This window comes from Cimex lectularius, unplaced genomic scaffold (genome assembly GCF_000648675.2).
Source record: "Cimex lectularius strain Harlan isolate CLEC.00 unplaced genomic scaffold, Clec_2.1 scaffold229, whole genome shotgun sequence".
Taxonomy (NCBI): Eukaryota; Metazoa; Arthropoda; class Insecta; order Hemiptera; family Cimicidae; genus Cimex; species Cimex lectularius.
In genome coordinates, this window is record NW_019392783.1 from 980,852 (window position 1) to 1,005,180 (window position 24,329).

Genomic DNA, 24,329 nt, shown 5'->3' on the forward strand with positions numbered 1-24,329 from the left:
ACCGGAAGGATTATTTTGTCAATAAGAAATGGTAACCATTGGTTACTTTCGTGGCATTTCGATATTAGAAGAACAGGCTAACCTAGAATTCCGGAATGCGTACTTCACGCAACGCCGATACCCCCGAGGGGTACGAGATTCGGATTTTACACGAAACTGGATTCCCCACTTGTGTTGGTTAACAATCTACTCACCCCATTCTTCCCTAAACAGAAGAAAAAAAAATAGACTACGTCGCTCCCTTTATGGAGCTCCCTTCTAATCCTCTCTAAAAACAAATTTGGTTAATTCTGGGTATCAATTAAAAAAGAGTGTGGTTGGAAGGCCAGATTGTAAATTGTGTTAAAATAATTTAGGGTCACGTAACACAAGGCCTTGTGCTGCCTTCTATTATCTAATCTAACCTAATCTACAATAGGCAAAATGGTACAAAATAAAATCTATTTTACTGGACGACAGTCAAGGTCTGCATTATTGAAACTGCACTTAGTGTACCATATATCAAATTTAGAAAAGTCAATTTATGAGAGAAATAAAAACTTTAATGCAAAGCAAACCTGAGAAAATGTCGTTTTAAACCTTACTGTACAGTATAAAACAAAGAGGTAGTCAACTTTGCAAGAGAAGCAAGTCTTTTGAAAGATACTAGATTCAATATTGTCAATTTAATCAAATAGATAAATGAAAGAAACTGTTCTGCAATAAATGGCGTCATGGTAATATTTGTTTGGTGATGCGACAAAAATTGCTGAGGTTCGTCTGACAATGAGACCGACTGTACCACCCACCATTATTCCCAGGATTTTTGAAGAGCCATCTGTACCAGACAAGTCAAGATTTTTTTAAAGACATTTAGTGTAGACAGATTTCCAGGACAACGGAAGGTTTCATTATTGTTACGGTGGGGTAGCCAAAATTGCTGCAGTTGAACAGAGGCACTAGGTCAACCACCATATTCCTTGGCTTTAGCGCCTCTACTTTACCATATTTTACTCTCAATGCATAGTTATTGAGACAGAAAAAACACTTATAGCCAAGTAAACTATTACAAAAAAACCACTAATTTAAACAAAATTTCATCAATTAAAATAGTATCGGCAAATTTTCAGGACGACGGAAGGTTTATTGTTATGGTGGGGCGGCAAAAATTGCTGCAGTTGGACAAATATGCACTACGTCAACCAACATATTTAGCGCCTTTACTTACCATATTTTACTCTCAATGCATTCTTATTTGAACAGAAAATATTTAGAGTCAAAGAAAGTAGCAAAATAATACTTAATAAAATGGCGATTAATTTACACAAAATTTTATGTATTAAAATAGTATCGATAGAATTCCAGGGCGAAGGAAGGTTTTATTATTGTTATGATGGGGGGGGGGCAAAAATTGCTGCAGTTGGACAAATATACACTACTTCAACCAAAATATTTAGCGCCTTTACTTATCATATTTTACTCTCAATGCATTGCCAATTGAACAGAAAATATTTAGAGTCATACAAAGTGGCAAAATATTACTTAATAAACTAGCGATTAATTTAAACAAAATTTTAGGTATTAAAATAGTATCGCCAGATTTCCATGATAAAGGAAGTAAAGGAAGGTTTCATTATTGCTTTGATAGGCGGCGAAAATTGCTGCTGTTGGACAAAGAAGCATATGTCACCATATTTTTTAGTTATAGCACCTTCAGATTATCTATTAATCTATTTCAATTAATTCAATTATTTATAATATTACAAAATTAATACTAATGGATGAATTATAATATTATTTGGCGTAGAGGGTTTGAATAGAAGTAGCCTGTTTTTTTCCGCAGTCTAACCTAGGTAATTTTGTCGGTTTTTTACCGCTGTGAAAAAAAAATAAAAAATTCTGATTTGATGGATTAGTTAACAAAAGGGTATAAACGCGAATTTAAATGGAAAATAACAATTTTGTACGCTTGTCAATAATGCGTCAACGATCCGTGGAAAACACATTTCGCCACGATACACTCCCAATCAAATCAATCGTCATACAGATGAAAGCAAATAAAACTAAACTGGTTTTTCGTTTCACAGTGTTTTATCGTACTAAAATTGATTTTTCTCGAAGGCCAAGTGACCGAGTTTAGGAAGTCCCTGGCGTTTATTACACGCGATTGCCTAATTAATTTATAACCTCTGCTCCCGGGGCCTGCGCGCATGTTTTTTTATAAGTGGTCTTCACAAAAATGCTTTTTAAAATATGTAAAATCAAAAATAGAAATTTGACGCCTTCGGGCTGTATAACAGAATCAGATATGAAAATGTTAAAAGTATGATGTTCTATTATTATGAAGAGAGGGAGAGGGAGGAGAGAGATATATAGATGGATAGATGGATAGATAGATATAAAGATAAATAAATAAATAAATAAATAAATAAATAAATAAATATATATATATATATATATATATATATATAGAGAGAGAGAGAGAGAGAGAGAGAGAGAGAGAGAGAGATGGGAACAGAGCGACAGACAAAGAGAGAGCCAGATTGAGAGAAGGAAATAGACAGACAGATAGTGATCATGAGAGCCAGAGATAAAGAAAGAGAGAGATGGCGAGAGAAAGATTAAAAAAATAGAATAACAAAGCTAAAAATAATAATTTATATACATAATGAATAAATAGAAATAAAAAATATATATTTTAAGAAATAACCTAAAATATGATTAATCCTGGATTGAATTGAAAAGCAAAATAGCATGTTTGTTCTATTAAAAAAAAAACCTGTAATGCAAAAAGGGATATTATTTTATGATTGAGCATAGATTAATTATATTAATATTATAATATGTTATATTTGATTGTAAACGCCTTTTGAAATGCAAGCATAAGTTTTGACAAGACTATGAGAGGCCAAACATAAACTTCGACTTGGTTTAAACCCGTCTTTTAATATAACCCATGCTAAATAATTGTAAAGATTGGGATGTGTTCCATATTCTTAATATTCACTTTCTGGTTCTTCTCTCTCTCTCTCTCTCTCTCTCTCTCTCTCTCTCTCTCTTTATCTCCATCTCTTTTCCTATCCTTCTATCTTTCACACACCCACACACTAAAGTATTTGCAATGTAAATCGTTCATTATACTAGAAAATGTATAACAAAACCTACCTAGAATCATCGTCGAGCTTATGTCCTCGGACGTGGTTCGGCATATCGATTACTTTGGACTATTTGGATTTGTGTTATGTTTATGTATGTATGTGTTTGTGTGTGTGTGCGCGCAATTTTTTGATGGCAGCAAAGCCACCTGGGCGACGAGTGGCACAAAACGGGGACGAGGGCCGCGACTTCCTCGTTAATGGAGCTCAGTTTAATTTACACCTCCGCAGCATTGCCGGAGCGATAAAACGCACGATTTTACTCTCTCAAAAGTGGGGAAACGGAATGGTTTAAAAATCTTGTACTTGCATTTATTTAAATTGTACAATTTACTCCATGTTTTTTCCATGAATCGATTTTCTTCATTCTAAACTGAAGGGTCGGATTAACATAAGTGCATGCAATTATCAAACGTATTATTCAGAAACAAAAACGTAAAGAATGAAATTTGATAAAATTTAAAAACAAAATCAACCAAATACCTTTATCGCCGATCAGCTACAATATACCTACCTGGGACCTTCAAACAAATTCAACTTTATCGGTCAGTAATAAATCGATAAACAGTAAACATTTCAAAATACCAGTTTTCAATTGAAAAACAATAACAACACCTATTTTTTCTCGCAATTGTTCATTGTCTTAAGACTACTGCGATTGATTTATGTTGTAAGAATGGAATCAAAAACGTCGGATGTAACTGACAACTGAAAGACAATAGTAATTTGGAAAGTAAATAAATGTTCTACAACCAAGAGTTAAAACTGACCCTATTGAATTTATTTCATAACACAAATATAGATTTACAGTTTAAAATCGCTAGATTATATGAATAAAAGTTCGAAGTTCAAAATTTTATGGCATATAACCTTGAATGATTAGTACAAAAAACGCACCAACAAAGATAAACGTGCCAGCTTTGACTATTATTACAAATCTAGGAAATTTTTTGTCCGATTTAAACTATAAAAAAGTCAAGAATTAATTGGTAATCCAGTTACCCTTGTTTACAAAAGGGGTGGATATGCTAAACCTTTAACACGGGACCATTCTGCGGTGATCGGATCCGAAACGCCGTGATTTTTGACATCCCTTAAAAAAGCTATATTTACCAATGGCACAAACATTAAGATTCTGGCTGCAAAAATGTTGCCTCCGACAAAAAAAAAAAAAAAAAAAAAATATATATCCCTATAACTACAACCATACAACTATACAACCATCCCTATAACTACAATCTCACAGCTACTAAGAAAAATCCACCTAACCAAGAATTGACTACTACTACAAACTCACAGCTACCGACGGAGATCCGCCTAATTAAGAATTGACTATTACTAAAATCTCACAGCCACCAACAAAGATACCCTTGACTACAAATGAATTGACTTATGTGTACTACAATCTCGCCACCAACCCAAATCCACCTAACCAAGAGTTGACTAGAACTACAATCTCACAGCTATCAGCAAAAAGCCACCTAACCAAGAATGGACAATTACCACAAAGTCACAGCTAAAATAAAAATTCACCTAACAATGTAGGCTACTATTGCAAACAAAGAACCATTTAACCAAGAATTGGCTATTACTACATAATCACACCCTCAAAAAACGTTATACCTAAATACGAATTGATTATTACTACTATTTCACAGCCACCAACAAAGGTTCACCTAACTAAGAATTGGCTGTTACTTAAAATACAAAGTCCAACTAAGAATAGTCTATTACTACACACTCACAGTTTATAACGAATAGCCAACTAGTCTAGAATTGGCTGTTACAAAACGACCCATCCATCAGCAAAGGACCATGATTATTAATAATGATTATTAAGACACTTTACAAAGAAAAACTGCAATTTACTATTAATGCAACAGCCGTACTATCAACAAGCATCAACCTCATCAATCATCAAAAAATCACTACCCGTTTTGAAATTACTATAATGTTATTACAACTGCATTACAACGTAACAGACTATTGACACTGCCACTAAAGATTTAATTACTTACGAATTTTCCAGCGTTTGCGCGAAGTTTTCGCGCTGGAAATTACTTGGTAGTGTTGAGCTTTGTTACCCTTTATGAGTGTATTTATCATTCAATTCACAAATGTATTTCGTTTTGTTGGTATCGCGAGCTGTAGTAATATCAAATTATTAAATTGATGGATAAACTTTCCAGATCAAACCATTTACACTTGCAGCTACGATTCGGGAAAACTTTTATATCGTGATGTAAACATATCAGATTTGAAAATTTACTCCAGTGAGTATCGGAATGACTCATTGTCAGATGAATGAGGTCAGGACTATTGCGTGTAAAATTTCCCCGGCGTAAATTTTCCTCGTGGAATTCAACCCGTCTCAATTGAAAGGGCCATTATTTAATTCTTTCGCTAAAAGGCGAGATTGAGAGATGCTTTTTAACTTGAAAAGGCCAATTCCCTCAATTTTTAACATTTCCTGAAGGCCTTAGAAAATACAAAGCGAATTGTACACATAAAAAATTATAGTTAAAAAAAAATCAATTGTTGTAACTTTAATTTTAATTTTCAAAAACTCGAGATACTCATAAATTTATAATATAAAAAAAGGAACGGTTAACCCTTTAAAATATATAAAAATGACTATTCCACTTGTTGACTATTTTCAGAAAAACAGTCAATAAAGATTAAATATTTTTTGTTTATTAAACCTACATACTTTATCATATACGTATAGCATTAAAAAACCAAGATGCATCACGGAATATATTTTGGCCATTGACTCCCTCTCGAAACAACGAAAATAGCCACCCTACTTGAAAAATCCGCCATACCCTTTGAAGAATTTTTCAAGTGACGCCTCAATAAACTCTCTCGTCGACTCAATCTCACCAAATTTATCTGATTTAAAGGTATAAAGCTTAAAATTCCTATTTATTTATTCAGCCGGTTTATCTTGGCACGAAGGGTTGGTGATGATTGTACTTCCCTACGGATAAGAAATAGCCTTGCAATACCCTGTATAATTGTAGTTTATATTTACTTTCAATCTATATCCCCCAACAGGAATGTTGTTTTTAGAATTAGCTTGGGGGCAGATTTGTCGCTGGAACATTTACCGCTTTTAACAAGTTTTAATCAAGATATATGATAATAAATATACGAAAACAAACCTTCTTATAAACGAATGTAAACAAAAAGAATTCTAATTCTGGAATTTACTACCAACAAAGTTATACCTGTCACAATTGACTATCGCTACAAAAATACCGACAAAGACCAATTAGCATAAAATTTCCTGTTAATATAAATCCACATCTGATAATTTTTAATTAAATATGTACACGATAATACATATCGAAAACGCAGCTAATAGAAAATTTACTATAACTAATAAGCCCAAACCACCAAAAAAATCCTTCTTACGGCGAAATTGACCCAGCTACCAATAAAGACAGGAAGAATACAAAATTGACTATTACAACAAAACTACAAAGACACAGCCATTATGAATGATGCACAAACTGACAGCCTCCAACAAAGGTCCTCCTATAACTACAGCTGCCAACAATGATCCACCAAACTAAGAGATTACTATTTCCACAACACCACAACTACCAACAAAGATCCCCTTAAGAATAGACTATTTCTACCACCAAAACTACCAGCAAATATCCACCTAACTTAGAATTGACTATTACTTTAACCCCTCAACTACCAACAAAGATTCACCTACGAGTTGGCTATTTCTACCGCAACTACTCAGAAAGGTTCACCTAATTTAGAATTAACTATTACAACAACCCCACAACTACCAACAAATATCCACCTAACTTAGAATTGACTATTACTTTAACCCCACAACTACCAAGAAAGATCCACCTTACTTAGAATTGACCATTACTTTAACCCCACAACTACCAGCAAAGATTCACCTAAGAGTTGACTATTTCTACCGCAACTACTAACAAAGATTCACCTAATTTAGAATTGACTATTACTACAATCGCACAACTACCAACAAAGATCCACCTAAGAGTTGGCTGTGTCTACCACCTCAACTAACAACAAAGATCCACCTTAAATTGACTATGTTTACCACTGCAACTACCAACAAATCCACCTAACATAGAATTGATTATTATTACAACTTCACAGCCACGTATAAGGATCCATGTAATTAAGTATTGACTGTTTTCAGACACAACTACCAACAAAGATCCTCCTAACTATGAATTGACTATTATTACACATTTACAGCCACAAATAAGGATACATGTAATTAAGCATTGACTGTCATTCAAACCCAACTACCAACAAAAATGTACATAACTAAGAATTGACTAATACTACAAGCTCACAGCTTCTAACAAGGAGCCATCTAACCTAGAATTGGCTGTTACAAAAGATCCAGCCATTATCAAAGATCATTACCGAAAAATCGACTATCAACAGGAAGAAACCCACCAAACCAGGCAAGTTTTAGAGTATTGGCCATTACTGAAAGAAAAATATATCAAATTCAGGTATAAATAACAAAATAGACCACGAATACTGCTTATTATAGATAGAACAAAACAGACGTCTTACGACGAGAATTACTGAGAATCGATTAATTTTACAAAGGAACAACGACCTGCAACTACAGCGTTGACTATCCTACAAAGAGAAAACCAGCGCCTGACTTTGTGACGGAGTGCAATATAACAACAATTAAGAAAAATATAAAAAGACAGTAGCAAAACAAAGCGAGATGAGACAAGAGGAGAAAAAGCTGACAACTATTTTTTTTATCCCGTATAAATAGATATAAACTTAATATGCAAGTCTAACTTGAAAAACCAGCGGTTTTAATCTATAATACTTATGCAAAATAAATGTTCTTAGGTTTGTTAACAAGAAAAATAAAAAAATTGTTCAATATAAATAGCATTGTTTCTGTAAATTTATTATTTGTATTCGAACTTCGATTTTCTCGACGATGGCCATCCAAATCCAGAGAAAACAGAAAAATATTAAAATATATATCATATTTACCAGGTAAATATCATTTCTTGGTAGGAGAGTAAAATGATACTTGTAAATATGTTTTATTATAAAAAAAAACATGTCAATTGTTCAAGGGAGTTATGTTTATTTTGATACAAAAATACATTCTAGAGCCACCAGGGTTTTCAGGAGGCATTTTATTTTTCAACGTTCGTCATTTTGGATGTGATCTAATTTTATCTCGGCCTGATTTGATAATTTAATTGACTTCTTTATAGGTTTTTTGTACTTTGTTACCTTGGGCTTGACGGTCGGGTCTACTCTCCTCTCCGGTGGCGACTGAACGACCCCGGGAACGCGAATGGAATCGATACCCCCACTTTGGCCAGGCTTAAGACCTACATCGCCTCGGAGATGCGAGCAGTCGATCAACCGGTAAAAAGTCAATTCTACCCAATTTGGACAATCTACATATGGTCCGGCCAGTACGAATTTGAAAATAGGAGTCGAAAAAAACAAAGACATGTGACCTAGAGGAGTTGCAACCTCGACTTTATGGAGAGACTGCAAAAGAAGCTTCTTCACCATTTACAAATCAAAAACCAACTCGAATATAATTAAACTATTGTTAATACATCTTAAGTAAATTGAAAACCATCTACACTACAAAAACTTGTACACTGCCACATTTCATCAGAAGGTATTCATCAAATTGTCAAATCAAGCCTTTATTTGGATCGCCAGAAAGACAACCATTATAACTGTATTGATTTTGATTGTATTGTTACACTTTGATTGGATATTGGATAGTATGTTGAGTGAGGGGAGAGAGAGAGAGAGAGAGAGAGAGAGAGAGAGAGAGAGAGAGAGAAGAGATAGGGAGAGAAAGTAGAAAAAAATAGAAAATATTGCAAGAGATTAATAAGAAAGAAGAAACAAACGAGATATAGAGAAATAAAATATAACTAAAATCAAATAATTAAATAATTTCAAGTGAACAATTTAAGAAATGGTGTTTCTTTCTAACCTAATCCTTGATCTGTCTTAGCCTTTTATTGGTCCAATTAAAGATTTTATCTCGATTTAACTCTTTCTTTAAGTAAATATTGTGTGATGAAATTATTATTTAAAAAAGGTAAAAATTAGTTAGAACTCTGCATAATAATATTTTGTTTTTTGGGGTCAAATAAAAGTCAATTATGAATTAATTAGACCTGAGGCCTTTCTAGTACTAAATTTTGCAATAGTATTTTGTATTAGATGCTTCTGGCAACAGTCAATTCAGGAAACTTTAGATCCTAGGTTTAAATCTAGGTTAATTTATAGTAGTAATAAATTCTGGGATAGTACTTTGAGCTGGATGTCTTTGTAATAATAGTTTGTTTTACGATTGAGTCAAATTTTTTTGTTATTGCAATAAATTATGAAATACCTTTTTATGATAGGTGTCTTTGTTGTGAAATTCAATTAGGAATAGTTATAGGTAGATGTCTTCGTAGTAGTAGTAAATTTTGAGTTAGTAATTTGTGTTAAATGTTTTGGAAATATATGTTTCTTAGTGACCTGTTGTTTCATAATTTGTTCAAGTCGTGAGGAGGTAGTTTAGAAAAAGACCTTTTTCGTTTTTCTGCCGACGTTTCGACCTTTATTCGGGTCAACTTCAGGGCCTGGGTAAATCACAAAACTACGTTAATTAGAAAAAATGCAATTCAAGATATAAATATAAATTTTCAACCAAGTATTTCACAATTCGGTTTGCTAATAAAACTCCACTTTGAAATAATAATTGGTGCTAGATTTCTTAGTATTAATAGTCAATTCTGACAAATAAGCTTTAATAAGTAAGCTTTAATTTTAATTAGTAATAATCAATTATCGAACAGCATTTTATGCTAGAGGTCTTTGTGGGACTAGTCAATTCTGGGATAGTACTTTTACATAGATTTCTTCCTTGTGTAGTCAATTTTGTAAACGTATATTATGCTAAATATCTTAGTAGGAATAGTCAATTCTGATACAGTACGTTTTGTTATAATTCTTTGTAGTGATTGCCAACATTGTAATAGCAATTTGTTCCAAATTTATTGGTAGTTGTCAACTTCGAAATCGTACTTTGTAATATATATCACAGTAGTAATGGTCAATTTTGTCACGTTTGTAAGTTGCCCTAAATGTATTGTAGTAACAGCTAATTTTGGAATCGTAATTTGTAATAGATGTTTTAATGTAATAATTAATTTCGGAATAGTTTGTTAGGCTAGATGTCTTTGTACAAATAGTCTATTTTGGAATAGTTTTTGTGCTAGATATCTTTGTTGTAATAATCAATTCTGGGATAACATTTCAGCTGTATTTCTTTCTTGTAATAGCATGTTATGCTAAATATCTTTGTGGGAATAGTCCATTCTGGAATTGTACTTACAACGAAGTTTACTTGTAGTAATTGACACTTTTTTAATAATAGTGACTGTCAATTTCGGTAGAGTACTTTCTTATTTATATCTTTGTTGTAAAAGTCAGTTTTGGCAATGTACTTATGCTTGGTTTCAGTGTAATATATAATAATCAATTCTGGAAGTGTTTTTGTACTAGATATCCTTGTAGCAATAGTCAATTCTGACAAAGCAATTTACTAGCTTTGTTTGAAGTAATAGCCAATTGTAGAATAATTTTTTGTGCTAGATGTCTTTGTAGCAATAATCAATTCTGGTACAGTATTTTTTATTGTATTCCTTTAAAATTATAGTAAATCAATTCTAGGATAGTTCGTTAAGCTTAAATTCTTTGTGGAAAAAGACAATTCGTTAGAAATTTATCATTTGCATGAACCTATTTCTATTCATGAACCTGTTCTATTTTTTTATTTTGACACGAGACGCTGATGTTTTTTAATAATTACCGAATATACTCAGTAAATTTTATTGTAATGTTTTCATTTTAGAATAGAAAAATTCTTATACTTTGTAGATGGATTTTTTAATTTGGCTTATTTCAAGACAAAATTATTTTTGATTTAATTTATTTTATGGGGAACTTATAATAATTTTAACCAGCTTTATTCATATATGATGTGTACTTAACGTATCATGTATAATGTATATAACATATGTAATACGAAATCTTGACAATTTGACAATTCTGTTTATAGCCAGTCACACTAGTAATGTGAATATTTGATTTAATTGTACTTATGGGAATGTATAGAGGAAAATAAAATAGTTTTATAGGGCCGGTAATCATTGATCGGACTTCGTGTAGTTCCAGCCAAAATAAACAGACTACAAGCGGTGAGGCTAAAAACAAATTTTGTGGTAGTGTAAGTGAGTGTATGAACTGAGGTTAAAAGAACGATTTATACGACAGGCATATTGGGGGCAGATTGTTGTCAAAAATCGTCAAAAATATATGATAAAAATTAATTAATAAGGAGAAGAATTAAGAGCATAAGTTTGGTACCTTGTTCGGTTGAATGGTTGTCCCGTAGATAACGTTTCAAATTAAATCAATACCAATCATTTTCAACCCACCGCGAGCAAGTACCGAACTGGTTCAGGAAGCGGTGTTTTCCGTCCTGGAGGCTCCAGCGTTGGACTATATTTACACCTCTTTTAACAGACACCCAAGACATCCTGACTAAGCATTATTTTTAGCCCGAAAGGGCAGGTACATACGTATCTATATATCTTATCTGAACAATAACCCTGTGCTTTCGAGATTCCGGCCGGAACGGGTGTTGTTTACAGAAATGCTCTTTGGACCGCCTCCAGTGAAGAGGAGCTACTTCCTCCTCCTTATCGCCCTTGAAGCTATTCGCCAAAATAAATCCTTTTTTTAATGCAATCTGGCATACAACGGGCAGTATATGAAAATGATCAGAAAACATCTTAAAAACTCGAAACCATTAGGTGTTTTAATTAATTAAATCACTTTTTTCGTTTGGGAAAATTTCAGTACTAAGGATCTAAGCAGTTCTGGGTTTCAAATTTATTTAACTGATCTTAAGATTTTAAGTTTAGCTCTTGCATTACAGTAGTTTCCCACATCCCCTGTATACCATGAGTGTCGCCCTTCGTTTTTAGGTTTTGTGAAGAGGGAAATAAAGGCGGAAGTCGGTCGTTTGGGATAGAACGGAAGCTTTGCCCAGAGTGTAACATAAACTGGGTCGCACGAACCTTCAAGGGGGGCAAAGTCGTAGAAAACTATATCAATAGAATCATGGCAACCGAATGACGTGCCCGCTGTGCGTAAGATCTTCACGACAAAATCGAACTTCCGTTACGAATGGGATATCGCACCGTAGATGGGCCTGAACTACTTTCATTCTATGCAATTTGAAGGAAAGAAAAAAAGAATAATTATATTCCAAATTTGATAATCCCTGACCGTATCTATGCTGCTTTTTTGTTCGGTTGGAGTTATTTTAGCATGTGTGTCCTTTTTTTCTTTTATTGTACGATAATCGTACTTTGATGTATGAATTAGTTAAAACGTTGGTCCGTTAGTCAATGTTACTATGGTGTAATAATATTTTTAAATAGGTAGTTCGATATTTCTTAAAGTAACAATCTAATTTCAAATATTACTTTATATTTTATTTGTAATAAATGTTAACTCTGGAATGGTTACAGCTATATTTCTTAGTAGTAATAACCAATACTAGAATTGTGTTCCGTTTTTAGCAGGCCTTGTCAATTATATATTTAGTGCTAGACGTCTTTGTAGTAAAAGTCAATTCTGACAAATAAAGAGCGAGATATCTTTATAGTAAAAATCAATGATGGATTTGCATTTGGTTTTAGTTGTATCTGTAGTAATAGTCAATTAAACAATAGGTCTTTGTGCTAGACATCTTTGTAGAAAAAGTCAATTCTGAGAAATAAAGTGCGAGATATCTTTTTAGTAAGAATCAATAATGGAATTACATTTGATTTTAGTTGTGTTTGTAGTAATAGACAATAAAGAAAAGTTAGAATATGGCTTAATATGCTATCCATTAAGCAACATAAAAGAATAGTTCTTTGTGTTGAACGTCTTTGTAGTAAAAGTCAATTCTGAGAAATAAAGTGCGAGATTTCTTTGTAGTAAAAATCAATAATGGAAGTTTAGTTGTCGTTGTAGTAATATCTATTTTTGTGTTTTTTTTTTTTTTTGTAATTTTCCATGAGTACAATATTGTTAAAACCTCTTTATTTAGATTAGGGATCAAAGAGATCAATTATTGTAACGGGATATAATAGTGCCCCGCCACTTCCCCTGAAACTTAAAGGAATGTGTTCTATGTAAATTTATTACAAATAAATCTAAAAAAAAGTAGTAATAGTCAATTAGAGAATAGTTCTTTGTCTCTCTCTTTTAGTTGTGTTTGTAGTAATAGACAATAAAGAAAAGTTAGAATATGGCTTAATATGCTATGCATAAAGCAACATAAAAGAATAGTTCTTTGTGTTGAACGTCTTTGTAGTAAAAGTCAATTCTGAGAAATAAAGTGCGAGATATTTTTTTAATAAGAATCGATTTTATTGTAGTGATAATCAATAATGAATTGTATTTGGTTTCAGTTTCTTTGCAGTAATTGTCAATGAAAGAATAGCTCTTTGTGCTGGACATCTTTGTAGTAAAAGTCAATTCTGAAAAATCTATGGCTAGATATCATTGGAGTAAAAATCAATTTTATTAAGGTAGAACTAAATTACTTTATAATAAGTATATCTCAATTCTAGAATACTTTCAGCTAGATTTTGTAGTAAAAATAAATTTTGGAGGAATTGGCACTAAATTTCTTTATACTGTAGTGAGATGAATTTCTCGAATAACACTTTCAGCTATTCGTCTTTGTAATAAAAGCCAATTCTGAGAAATTAAGAGCTAGATTTGCATTAAAATCAAGACAGGAATTGTACTTGGCTTTATATGTCTTTGTAGTAAAAGCAAATTGTTCAGAATTTTGGTGTAAACTAAAATAAATTAATATGATAGGATCAATAGGTGCACTTTGGCCAACCTCTCAGCGGTAGCCTGGGCTGGCCTGGTCGGGTTTCTGATTTGGACACTACTTGCGGGACTTTGGCTGTATGCTAAAAAGGCGAGGCCATTAAAAAAAAAATAATAATAAAAAAATTAATATGATACAAGTATAATTCAACGATCACATGAAATTGTGTTGTTTGTTCTTTGTTGGTAATGTGTTTGTACTAGTATACATGATTTGTAATTATGACAGGAAGTTAGTAACAAGCAGTAGCTCACTTTGCAAAAGAAAAAATCAATTTTTTCTACTTCTTTCAGGAGGGAAAGGGTTAAACTTCCTTTAAATAAATATGCATCTTTAAAAATAAACTTTAGCAGTTTAACTATATACACAGGCTGTAATATAAATGTAGATATTTAAAAAAACATGTGGACAAGTTAATTTAAGAATTATGCTATATTACAATAATTAAAAATCTTAGAACTCCGAATATTGGTAATAAAATCACATACTTCTCATAATACAAATGACGTAAACACAAATATTGACTATTATGCTGCATAATATTTTCAGATAGGTAACTTAAGGCAATATATGTATAATAAAAATACATGATTAACCAATAAAATATAAAAACATATCAAGCATAAATTAGTTTATTCTGCTTTTTGAGTACCAAGGTTTCAGTTTTCCAGACAGGTAGCGACCTCGATCCGCTGCTAGACGAACCTCAGGAAGAAATGCCCTGAGAAAACTTTCTATACATATTTTATATTCCCACTATGATTCATATTGCATAACATTTTCCTAACAATATGATCCTAATTTTAAAACAATTAGGTCAAGATTTTTTTAGTCATCTCTAAGGTAATTTTAACAAATGAATACCTGCAATAGTTTTTTTTGTTTAATTTTCTATGTGAATCTTCAATAAAATTATGTTTTAATGTGTGTGTGTGTTTGTGTAAGTGTATTTTAGGACTAATTGATTGATCACTCAAATAGATCTATTAAAAAGTCAAGTAAAAATTGTTTCAAAAAGATTTCGTTAGGGATTTTATTTTACACATTAAAAAAATTCATTGACAATATAAATGAACTTTAGAGTTATGGTTTTATAGACGATTCTCTATTTACCCTTTATGATAATCTTGATGTTTTATAATAAATGGATTATGTAAAACTGACAAATGAAAGGCGAGGATTATTAGGGTTGATCCAAACAAAAATACTTAATAATAAGTTGGTTTAAGTAGATGTTTTAAATTTCGAGGTTTCTAGTTTTTCTGTAATTTTCACAGGTTTACCTTGTACTAAAATTCAACTCTGTAGTTGTACGTCTTAGACTGTTAGAGGGGCTTTGTAGTAAAAGTCAATTGAGTAGTATTTGTATCTTAGCGTCTTTGTAGTAAAAATCAATTGTGCAATATTTGCATCTTAGACAGTTGGAGGGTCTGTAGAAATAGGCAATTTTGTACTTACACATTTTGGAATGTTTGGTGTCTTTGTAGTAAAAATCAATTGTGTAATATTTGCATCTTAGATAGTTGGAATGTCTTTGTAGAAAAAATCAATTTTGTACTTACACATCTTGGAATGTTTGGTGTCTTTATAGTAAAAATCAATTGTGTAATATTTGCATCTTAGACAGTTGGAGTGTCTTTGTAGAAATAGTCAATTTTGTACTTACACATGTTGGACTGTTTGGTGTCTTTGTAGTAAAAACCGGTAGTTCAAAATTGAAAAATCGGGGAAAAAAACACTTACGAAGTTTTTTTAGACTTTTGATATTTCCTTAGTTTTATAAAGTTTTTCTAGATTTTTTGACCAAAAGTTTAACAAGATTGATACACGAAATCAAGTTGAACTAGTCGACAGGCTACATTCCCTAACTCACAACTCTTGACTCAACGGTACTTCAAAATCGAAAAACCAGAAAAAAACATACTTTTAAAAATTTTTTTAGATTTTTGATATTTTTTTAGTTTTATAAAGTTTTTCTAGATATTTTGACCAAATTTTAACAAGATTGATACACAGGTCAAGCTGAACTAGTAGAGTTAGTTTTAAACTACTTGAAACACAACCTGTATTAAAATTTGCAGATAGGACAGATAGTATTAAACCGAGGATTTTATCGGCTGCTGGGGCAATAATAAAATATTAATTCTAACATGCTCACTAACCTGACTGCCAGCAGAGTGAGTTGATTTACCATTTGTAAATCCCTCCTAGAAAAAGAAAAAAATTAGATTAAATGAGATAATAGTAGACAACTTACATAAATAGATGTTATATAAATTAAATATACCCTTTGAAGGCAACAATCCTTTCTTTGAAACAGCTACAATGAACCAGCTATCTACACACTGTTCAATACTCGCGAAACAACTTAACGCACTGTTTAAACAGCACTCTGTGAAAATGTAGGAAAAACATACAAAAACGGCACAACACCATCTAGAAAAGAAAAACACAAGAAATATATAAAACTTACAATAAATGAAATATAATGTACAATGACAATCAGATTACAGAAAAATTGTATTAAATAATAACTATAACATACAAAAAGGGCAGAATATGATTTCTTGTACTATACTAAATAGAATCTCCTTATAAATAATTTTACTAAATCTTATGTAAGTTTTGTTTGAACTTTCAACAGGAATGAACTTTTGGTCAACCAATAAAATGTACATTTTTAACAGCATTGATACAATAGCAAAGGCTACAAACCCTACAATATGTGGTTATTAATATAAAAAGAACTTATTTCAAAATGAAATAAAATAACTTTGACTTAATATTGTCAAATTCTTTTGTTGTGGGTGCAAAAGTCAGTTTAAACAGCTCCAATTATCATTGTTTTTGTTAATAATCAGTGAAGTAATTTGTTCAAAGCCAAAAAAGGTTGAAGAGAACTGAGAATTATTTTTTAAATCAGACTAGTTAAAAGATATGCTATAGTGAAATGGGGAAGGGAAAGATCTGGGGTAAACTTTTCGTGCCGGACATAGCAGAGAATCTGTCAACCCTGTTTGGCCTATTCTTAGAAAGGTGAGTACGATACCTCTTCACCAATTCAGATCATCCTAGGGCCCCCTCCCCAGCTCATCGATGCTCTATTTCAATTTAATCATATTTTAACACATTTTCAGAGTCTGGGGACTGGATTGTAAGGCCAATTCTGAAAATTAGGACCCTATTTTTCTTCCATTAACCCTAAATTTTACTCTGTACTTTGTGATTTCTAAATTTTTATGCCTTACATATGAAATAGAGTATCTGTCTGTCAACCTCCGATGGCCTAATCTTAGTCGAGTGAGAATATTCACTCTTTGCCTATTTATATCTGACAACTGAACCCTTGATACATTTGAGCTTCTGTGCCCTAGTGTTCTAGCCCTCCAATTTCAATTTAATAATTTTTTAACACCATGACTGAGGGACGGATTGTGATGGTCAGTTCTGAAAATTGGGATGTCCCTGCCATAGCCAGTGAGTAAACACAGTATTAATAAATCAATCAATAAATTAGAACAGCCATAAATACTAATTTTATTTTTTCATCTATATATGTTTAGAAGTCATAATTGACTCTTATGACCCATGACGGCTCAATACACCGCTAACTATTGACTCACAAAGTCACGAAAGCTCAAGTGGTTAGAGACTTGAAACCCGCTCATATCATTTCATCTCTATCAAGATCTTAGATAAAAGGTATATTTATAAAATAATTATGTGTTGCAAAAATGTACAAAAACTATATAAAAGTCAAGAAATAAGTAAAATACGTAAAAAGTTTGAAAAAAGTATGTGTTTTCACCAGTTTTAGATGTTCACCTACCTGGGGAAGTTTTAGTTACGAGTTGGAGTAATAATGTATTCGACCATTGCTACTAGGTCTCAGATACCGATTGCTCCAGAAATTGTACCCAAAATGTAAAAAAACTTTTTAAAACACTGAATCAACCTGAAATACTTAAAGTCGGTGTTTTAAATGGTTTTTAAATTTTCACCAACTGGCGGAGCTGTTAGTTGCAAGTTTGTGTCTCCATGTATTCGACTATTGCTACTAGATCACAGATACTAATCTTATGTTTCTACATATCATAATTGTAAATATCTGAAGGTGCCCTTACATTGTCAAATGTTCACGCGAAACCTGAATCACGCAAAGATCTAAAGTTTATATATTTTCTTTGTACGCATTATGCAGTAAGGAGCTTACGGATCCATGGCTATTTTCAGCTAAAACAAAGAGAATTTCCAAAGTTACTGATTTATAATGAGTCAAAAGAGGATGCAATGCACACAAGAAATTGAAAATGATTCAGGATTATTTAATATTAATGGCGGTAATATATTTATTCTGTTTAAGAGGGAATGATGTGGCTTGGATGCCCTGATAAATTTTTCTTCCAATTTTCTAACTTGTCGCGGGTTTTCTTCTCCAAATGCCAAGCTTAAAAATTTAGGAATAAATTGGTTATCGAGATTAGAATATGAGTTGGTTGGACTTTGCGCTGGCTTCATCGCCATTGATGGAGCGAAAGGTATGAATTTATCAGTGATTGGCGCGAGTCTTTTTGCATTCAAGCCTTTTGGAGTTTTAAATTCTACAGTTTACGGCGGCGGGGCTTCCCGAAAAAGTTCTCCATCTGTAATAAATTTATTTTTCTCTTCTAAAGCTTTTAAATTCAGGATGATATTGATGTGACAAATGTTGTGCCTCTGTTTTTAGGAATTCTTTGTTGGATTTGCCGGCTATCATTTAAGAATTCTAAAATTTCCTTTTCTATTATTTTGATGTATTCATTCGAATGGAAATGTAAACTCCCTATTTTATCCAAAACATCAGGTTCTTCCCTAACTTCATTTCAACTACTTTCTTCCGAGTCACACATATTAGCTGAACTATTTTTTTTAAAATTAATTTTGTGTAAATATATTTCTTTAATTTAATCAACCACGCTCTGCTACCAATTTTGTCACAGTCTGTTCTCGATTCAACAAGACGGGCCAACTCTGAATCCTTTTTATGAGAAACAGAGCCCCAGAGGTCTTGATCGAACCTTAATACAACCGATCAGGTCGACTTATTTGTCAATAGCTCAAGAGGTTAAGGCAGCGGCGTATTGAGCCGAAGGATGCGGGTTCGAAACCCACACATAACACTAACTTTTTCATCTCACCAAGGCCTTAGATAAAACGCTCATTTAATTGAACTTTTTTAGTGTTGTGAGCGAGATTCGAACCAATGACCATTGGCCTATAAAAAGAATAATTAATTGAAATAATCTCATTATTTATTGATAATCATAAAACCGACTTGCTCCTCTTGAAAAAATATTGGATTTGTTGGTAATTGAAAATGAAATTTTATCGAAGTCACCAGGCGATCCGGAGAGGTTGAACCGACTCGCTATGTTGCAATAATACATCCAACAAATCAATATTTAAAACTGGAGATGACTGATAAATTATATCATTAACGACTTTTCTTTAATTTCAACTTAAAAGCAACTTTTATTAATGAAAAAAATTATAATATTCCGAAATATTATTAGCCATACAAGCCTATGGGAAATGTTTAAATTATGGAACAAAAATTCACAATTCTAATAAAAAAAAGAAACAGAAATAAATTTTATATGTAATTTAAAATGGGATTTTTGCATACATTTGGCCTTCCAAATTTATTTAAGAATTTTAAAAAGAAAAATTAAAGCTTGGATGGCAATGGGATAAATTAGGTTACGAGTGAATGTTTGGAGACAGAGCTTTATAGCACTCAGAAGGGATATAGTTAACCTAAGATAGAAGGTTTGGGATGTTAGGGCGTGAAATGACCTTAGCCGTTAAAACGCCCTTAAAAATTAATAATAATAATAGTAATAATAATAATAATAATAAGCTCACCGTGAAAAAGCCCAGTCTCGGCCGTCAATTGGAGCCTGAATCGTCCATGGAAATGGCGGGAAACGGCCAGTGATTCAAGGACACTTCCAAGTAAATAAAAAATATTATATTCTTTAAAATACTTTCTAAAAATAATAGCACAAAAACTTACGGAATATTTAAGAATTAATTATTTATTTTTAAACTCAAATCATTATTCAAATTCTAAACGGAGAATCATCGGCATATCAGATCACTGCCAGCTTGAACAAGTATCTTCTAAAAGTACTAAAGTATCATTAGTTTTTTTTTAAAAATCGGGCTTAATTAAAAAAAAATAGTTACAACATTCGGTTGTTATTATTTTAAAACATTTTTCAATATTTAAATTAATTTGTGAGAAAATTGTATGATTAATTATCAGTTACTGGGGGAATGGGAAGTAATATTCCCGCCATTCGCCCTCTTTGTCTCCTGGTGGCCACCGGTTCGACTTCACGCTTTCATCCTCGAAAAAGGTATTTATCATTTTTGACAATTCTTAGTTTAAAAAGTCTAGGTCTTTCTTTTTTTTAAATGAATTCCATTGCAAATAGTCAATTGACCAGTTTTCCATGACCATTTATTTTGGATTATGGAACAAAAGTTTTCAGCTACTGGCTCTTCGAGTCGGCTCAAACGGTTAAGATGTTAAAATTTCATTTAAACCCTCAATAATTGTTTTTTCTCTTTATTTATAAAAAGAAATGTATTAGATTTTATTTGTGTGGTATTTAGGGACCGTTAATTAATGATCATTTAGGGATCGTAGGATGTGCTCTGCACGATAAAGAAAATGTTTTTTACTTACTGTGAGTAGAAACTATCTTTTTTTAAAAAGGATTGAACACCACACTCACTTCATTATTCATCATTTCTATTAAGAAAATGTTTTTCTAAACTTACATCACATCAGACCGCATCTCACTATCTCTAAATAATCATTAGAATTTATTGTTGTAGTAATATTTAAGAAGTAGAATGACATTCTATCCACATCAAACGAACGAATACTTAGACCTCATTTAGTTATATTTAAGATAATTAGATAGTTATATTTAAGATAACTAGAAAATCAAGAGTCCTTTTAGTCATCAATTAATTATTCTAAATTGAATTATTCAAACTGCACATGTAAAAGTTTATAAATCAATTAAATTGTAAGAGAAGTAAAAATTGCAATAGTCTTGGATAATTTTTATAATCGTGCATCCAACGAGATATTTCAAGGTTGGCATGGTGAGTGCTTGGCTGACAAAGCCAAAAAAAATCTGGTAGAAATACGAGTGATGGTGTTTCATCGATCACCAGAGTAGGTACGATATAATGGGTGTTCACAATTACCGCAGTTCCATATTTTGTAGGAATCTGATCGAATGGTTGAATTTCATACACGAATCCTACTTTCAGTTCCATCAGTCGTCCAATGCGAATTCCATTGACATGGTTTAAACAACTAGGTAATTCAAAAGAGACCATTTTGTTTCCTTTCTAGTTGTGGTGGAGATGTTCTAAAAAAATTGTGTGATTTCGATGGCAGCCATCTGCAGTATGAATAAGATACCTAAGATTAGTATCTGAGATCTAGTAGCAATAGTCGAATACATTAACACTCCACCTCATAACTAACCCTTCCCTAGGTAGGTGAAAATCTAAAAACCAGTTAAAACACATACTTTTTCGAACTTTTTACATATTTTACATATTTCTTGAGTTTTATATAGTTTTTGTACAGTTTTGTAACACCTAATTATTTTATGAATTATACCTTTTATCTAAGTAGAGATGAAAAAGTTAGTGATACGAGCGGGGTTTGAACTCACGTCCTTTGGCTCAATACGCCACTACCTAACCACTTCAGTTGTTGACTCACGAAGTCACAATAGCAAGTGGTTAGAGTGGTGGTGTATTTAGCCGAAAGTCATGGGTCATAACAGTCAATTATGACTGCTAAACATAATTACTACTCTAATTTTATTTTTTAATCCATAAAAAATAAAATTAGTATTTATGGCTGTTCTAATTTATTGATTGATTTATTAATACTGTGTTTACTCACTGGCTATGGCAGGGACATCCCAATTTTCAGAACTGACCATCACAATCCGTCCCTCAGTCATGGTGTTAAAAAATTATTAAATTGAAATTGGAGGGCTAGAACACTAGGGCACAGAAGCTCAAATGTATCAAGGATTCAGTTGTCAGATATAAATAGGCAAAGAGTGAATATTCTCACTCGACTAAGATTAGGCCATCGGAGGTTGACAGACAGATACTCTATTTCATATGTAAGGCATAAAAATTTAGAAATCACAAAGTACAGAGTAAAATTTAGGGTTAATGGAAGAAAAATAGGGTCCTAATTTTCAGAATTGGCCTTACAATCCAGTCCCCAGACTCTGAAAATGTGTTAAAATATGATTAAATTGAAATACAGCATCGATGAGCTGGGGAGGGGGCCCTAGGATGATCTGAATTGGTGAAGAGGTATCGTACTCACCTTTCTAAGAATAGGCCAAACAGGGTTGACAGATTCTCTGCTATGTCCGGCACGAAAAGTTTACCCCAGATCTTTCCCTTCCCCATTTCACTATAGCATATCTTTTAACTAGTCTGATTTAAAAAATAATTCTCAAATTACTTCACTGATTATTAACAAAAACAATGATAATTGGAGCTGTTTAAACTGACTTTTGCACCCACAACAAAAGAATTTGACAATATTAAGTCAAAGTTATTTTATTTCATTTTGAAATAAGTTCTTTTTATATTAATAACCACATATTGTAGGGTTTGTAGCCTTTGCTATTGTATCAATGCTGTTAAAAATGTACATTTTATTGGTTGACCAAAAGTTCATTCCTGTTGAAAGTTCAAACAAAACTTACATAAGATTTAGTAAAATTATTTATAAGGAGATTCTATTTAGTATAGTACAAGAAATCATATTCTGCCCTTTTTGTATGTTATAGTTATTATTTAATACAATTTTTCTGTAATCTGATTGTCATTGTACATTATATTTCATTTATTGTAAGTTTTATATATTTCTTGTGTTTTTCTTTTCTAGATGGTGTTGTGCCGTTTCTGTATCTTTTTCCTACATTTTCACAAAGTGCTATTTAAACAGTGCGTTAAGTTGTTTCGCGAGTATTGAACAGTGTGTAGATAGCTGGTTCATTGTAGCTGTTTCAAAGAAAGGATTGTTGCCTTCAAAGGGTATATTTAATTTATATAACATCTATTTATGTAAGTTGTCTACTATTATCTCATTTAATCTAATTTTTTTCTTTTTCTAGGAGGGATTTACAAATGGTAAATCAACTCACTCTGCTGGCAGTCAGGTTAGTGAGCATGTTAGAATTAATATTTTATTATTGCCCCAGCAGCCGATAAAATCCTCGGTTTAATACTATCTGTCCTATCTGCAAATTTTAATACAGGTTGTGTTTCAAGTAGTTTAAAACTAACTCTACTAGTTCAGCTTGACCTGTGTATCAATCTTGTTAAAATTTGGTCAAAATATCTAGAAAAACTTTATAAAACTAAAAAAATATCAAAAATCTAAAAAAATTTTTAAAAGTATGTTTTTTTCTGGTTTTTCGATTTTGAAGTACCGTTGAGTCAAGAGTTGTGAGTTAGGGAATGTAGCCTGTCGACTAGTTCAACTTGATTTCGTGTATCAATCTTGTTAAACTTTTGGTCAAAAAATCTAGAAAAACTTTATGAAACTAAGGAAATATCAAAAGTCTAAAAAAACTTCGTAAGGGTTTTTTTCCCGATTTTTCGATTTTGAACTACCGGTTTTTACTACAAAGACACCAAACGGTCCAACATATGTAAGTACAAAATTGCCTATTTCTACAAAGACACTCCAACTGTCTAAGATGCAAATATTACCCAATTGATTTTTACTACAAAGTCACCAAACATTCCAAGATGTGTAAGTACAAAATTAATTTTTTCTACAAAGACACTCCAACTGCCTAAGTTGCAAATATTACACAATTGATTTTTACTGCAAAGACACCAAACATTCCAAAATGTGTAAGTACAAAATTGCCTATTTCTACAGACCCTCCAACTGTCTAAGATGCAAATATTGCACAATTGATTTTTACTACAAAGACGCTAAGATACAAATACTACTCAATTGACTTTTACTACAAAGCCCCTCTAACAGTCTAAGACGTACAACTACAGAGTTGAATTTTAGTACAAGGTAAACCTGTGAAAATTACAGAAAAACTAGAAACCTCGAAATTTAAAACATCTACTTAAACCAACTTATTATTAAGTAT

General features: G+C 32.1%; 1 protein-coding gene across 6 annotated transcripts in view; it reads right to left on the reverse strand.

Annotated features, from left to right (window-relative positions):
* The window catches only part of LOC106669564, a 26,168-nt gene extending 9,855 nt beyond the window's left edge, over positions 1-16,313 (reverse strand). The window contains exon 1 of one of the 6 annotated variants that reach the window (XR_001340944.2): positions 3,145-3,279. Coding sequence is in view for 3 of the 6 variants with exons in the window: in XM_014399110.2 (XP_014254596.1) it covers positions 3,145-3,188 (44 nt within the window). In the remaining 3 variants the exon portion in view is untranslated. Of the gene's footprint in view, positions 1-3,144; positions 3,280-8,411; positions 8,482-11,570; positions 12,225-16,268 lie in introns of those variants that run through there. The other 5 variants (XM_014399111.2, XM_014399112.2, XM_014399113.2 and 2 more) reach the window with 5 other exon arrangements.
* Between the last annotated feature and the right edge of the window lie 8,016 nt (positions 16,314-24,329).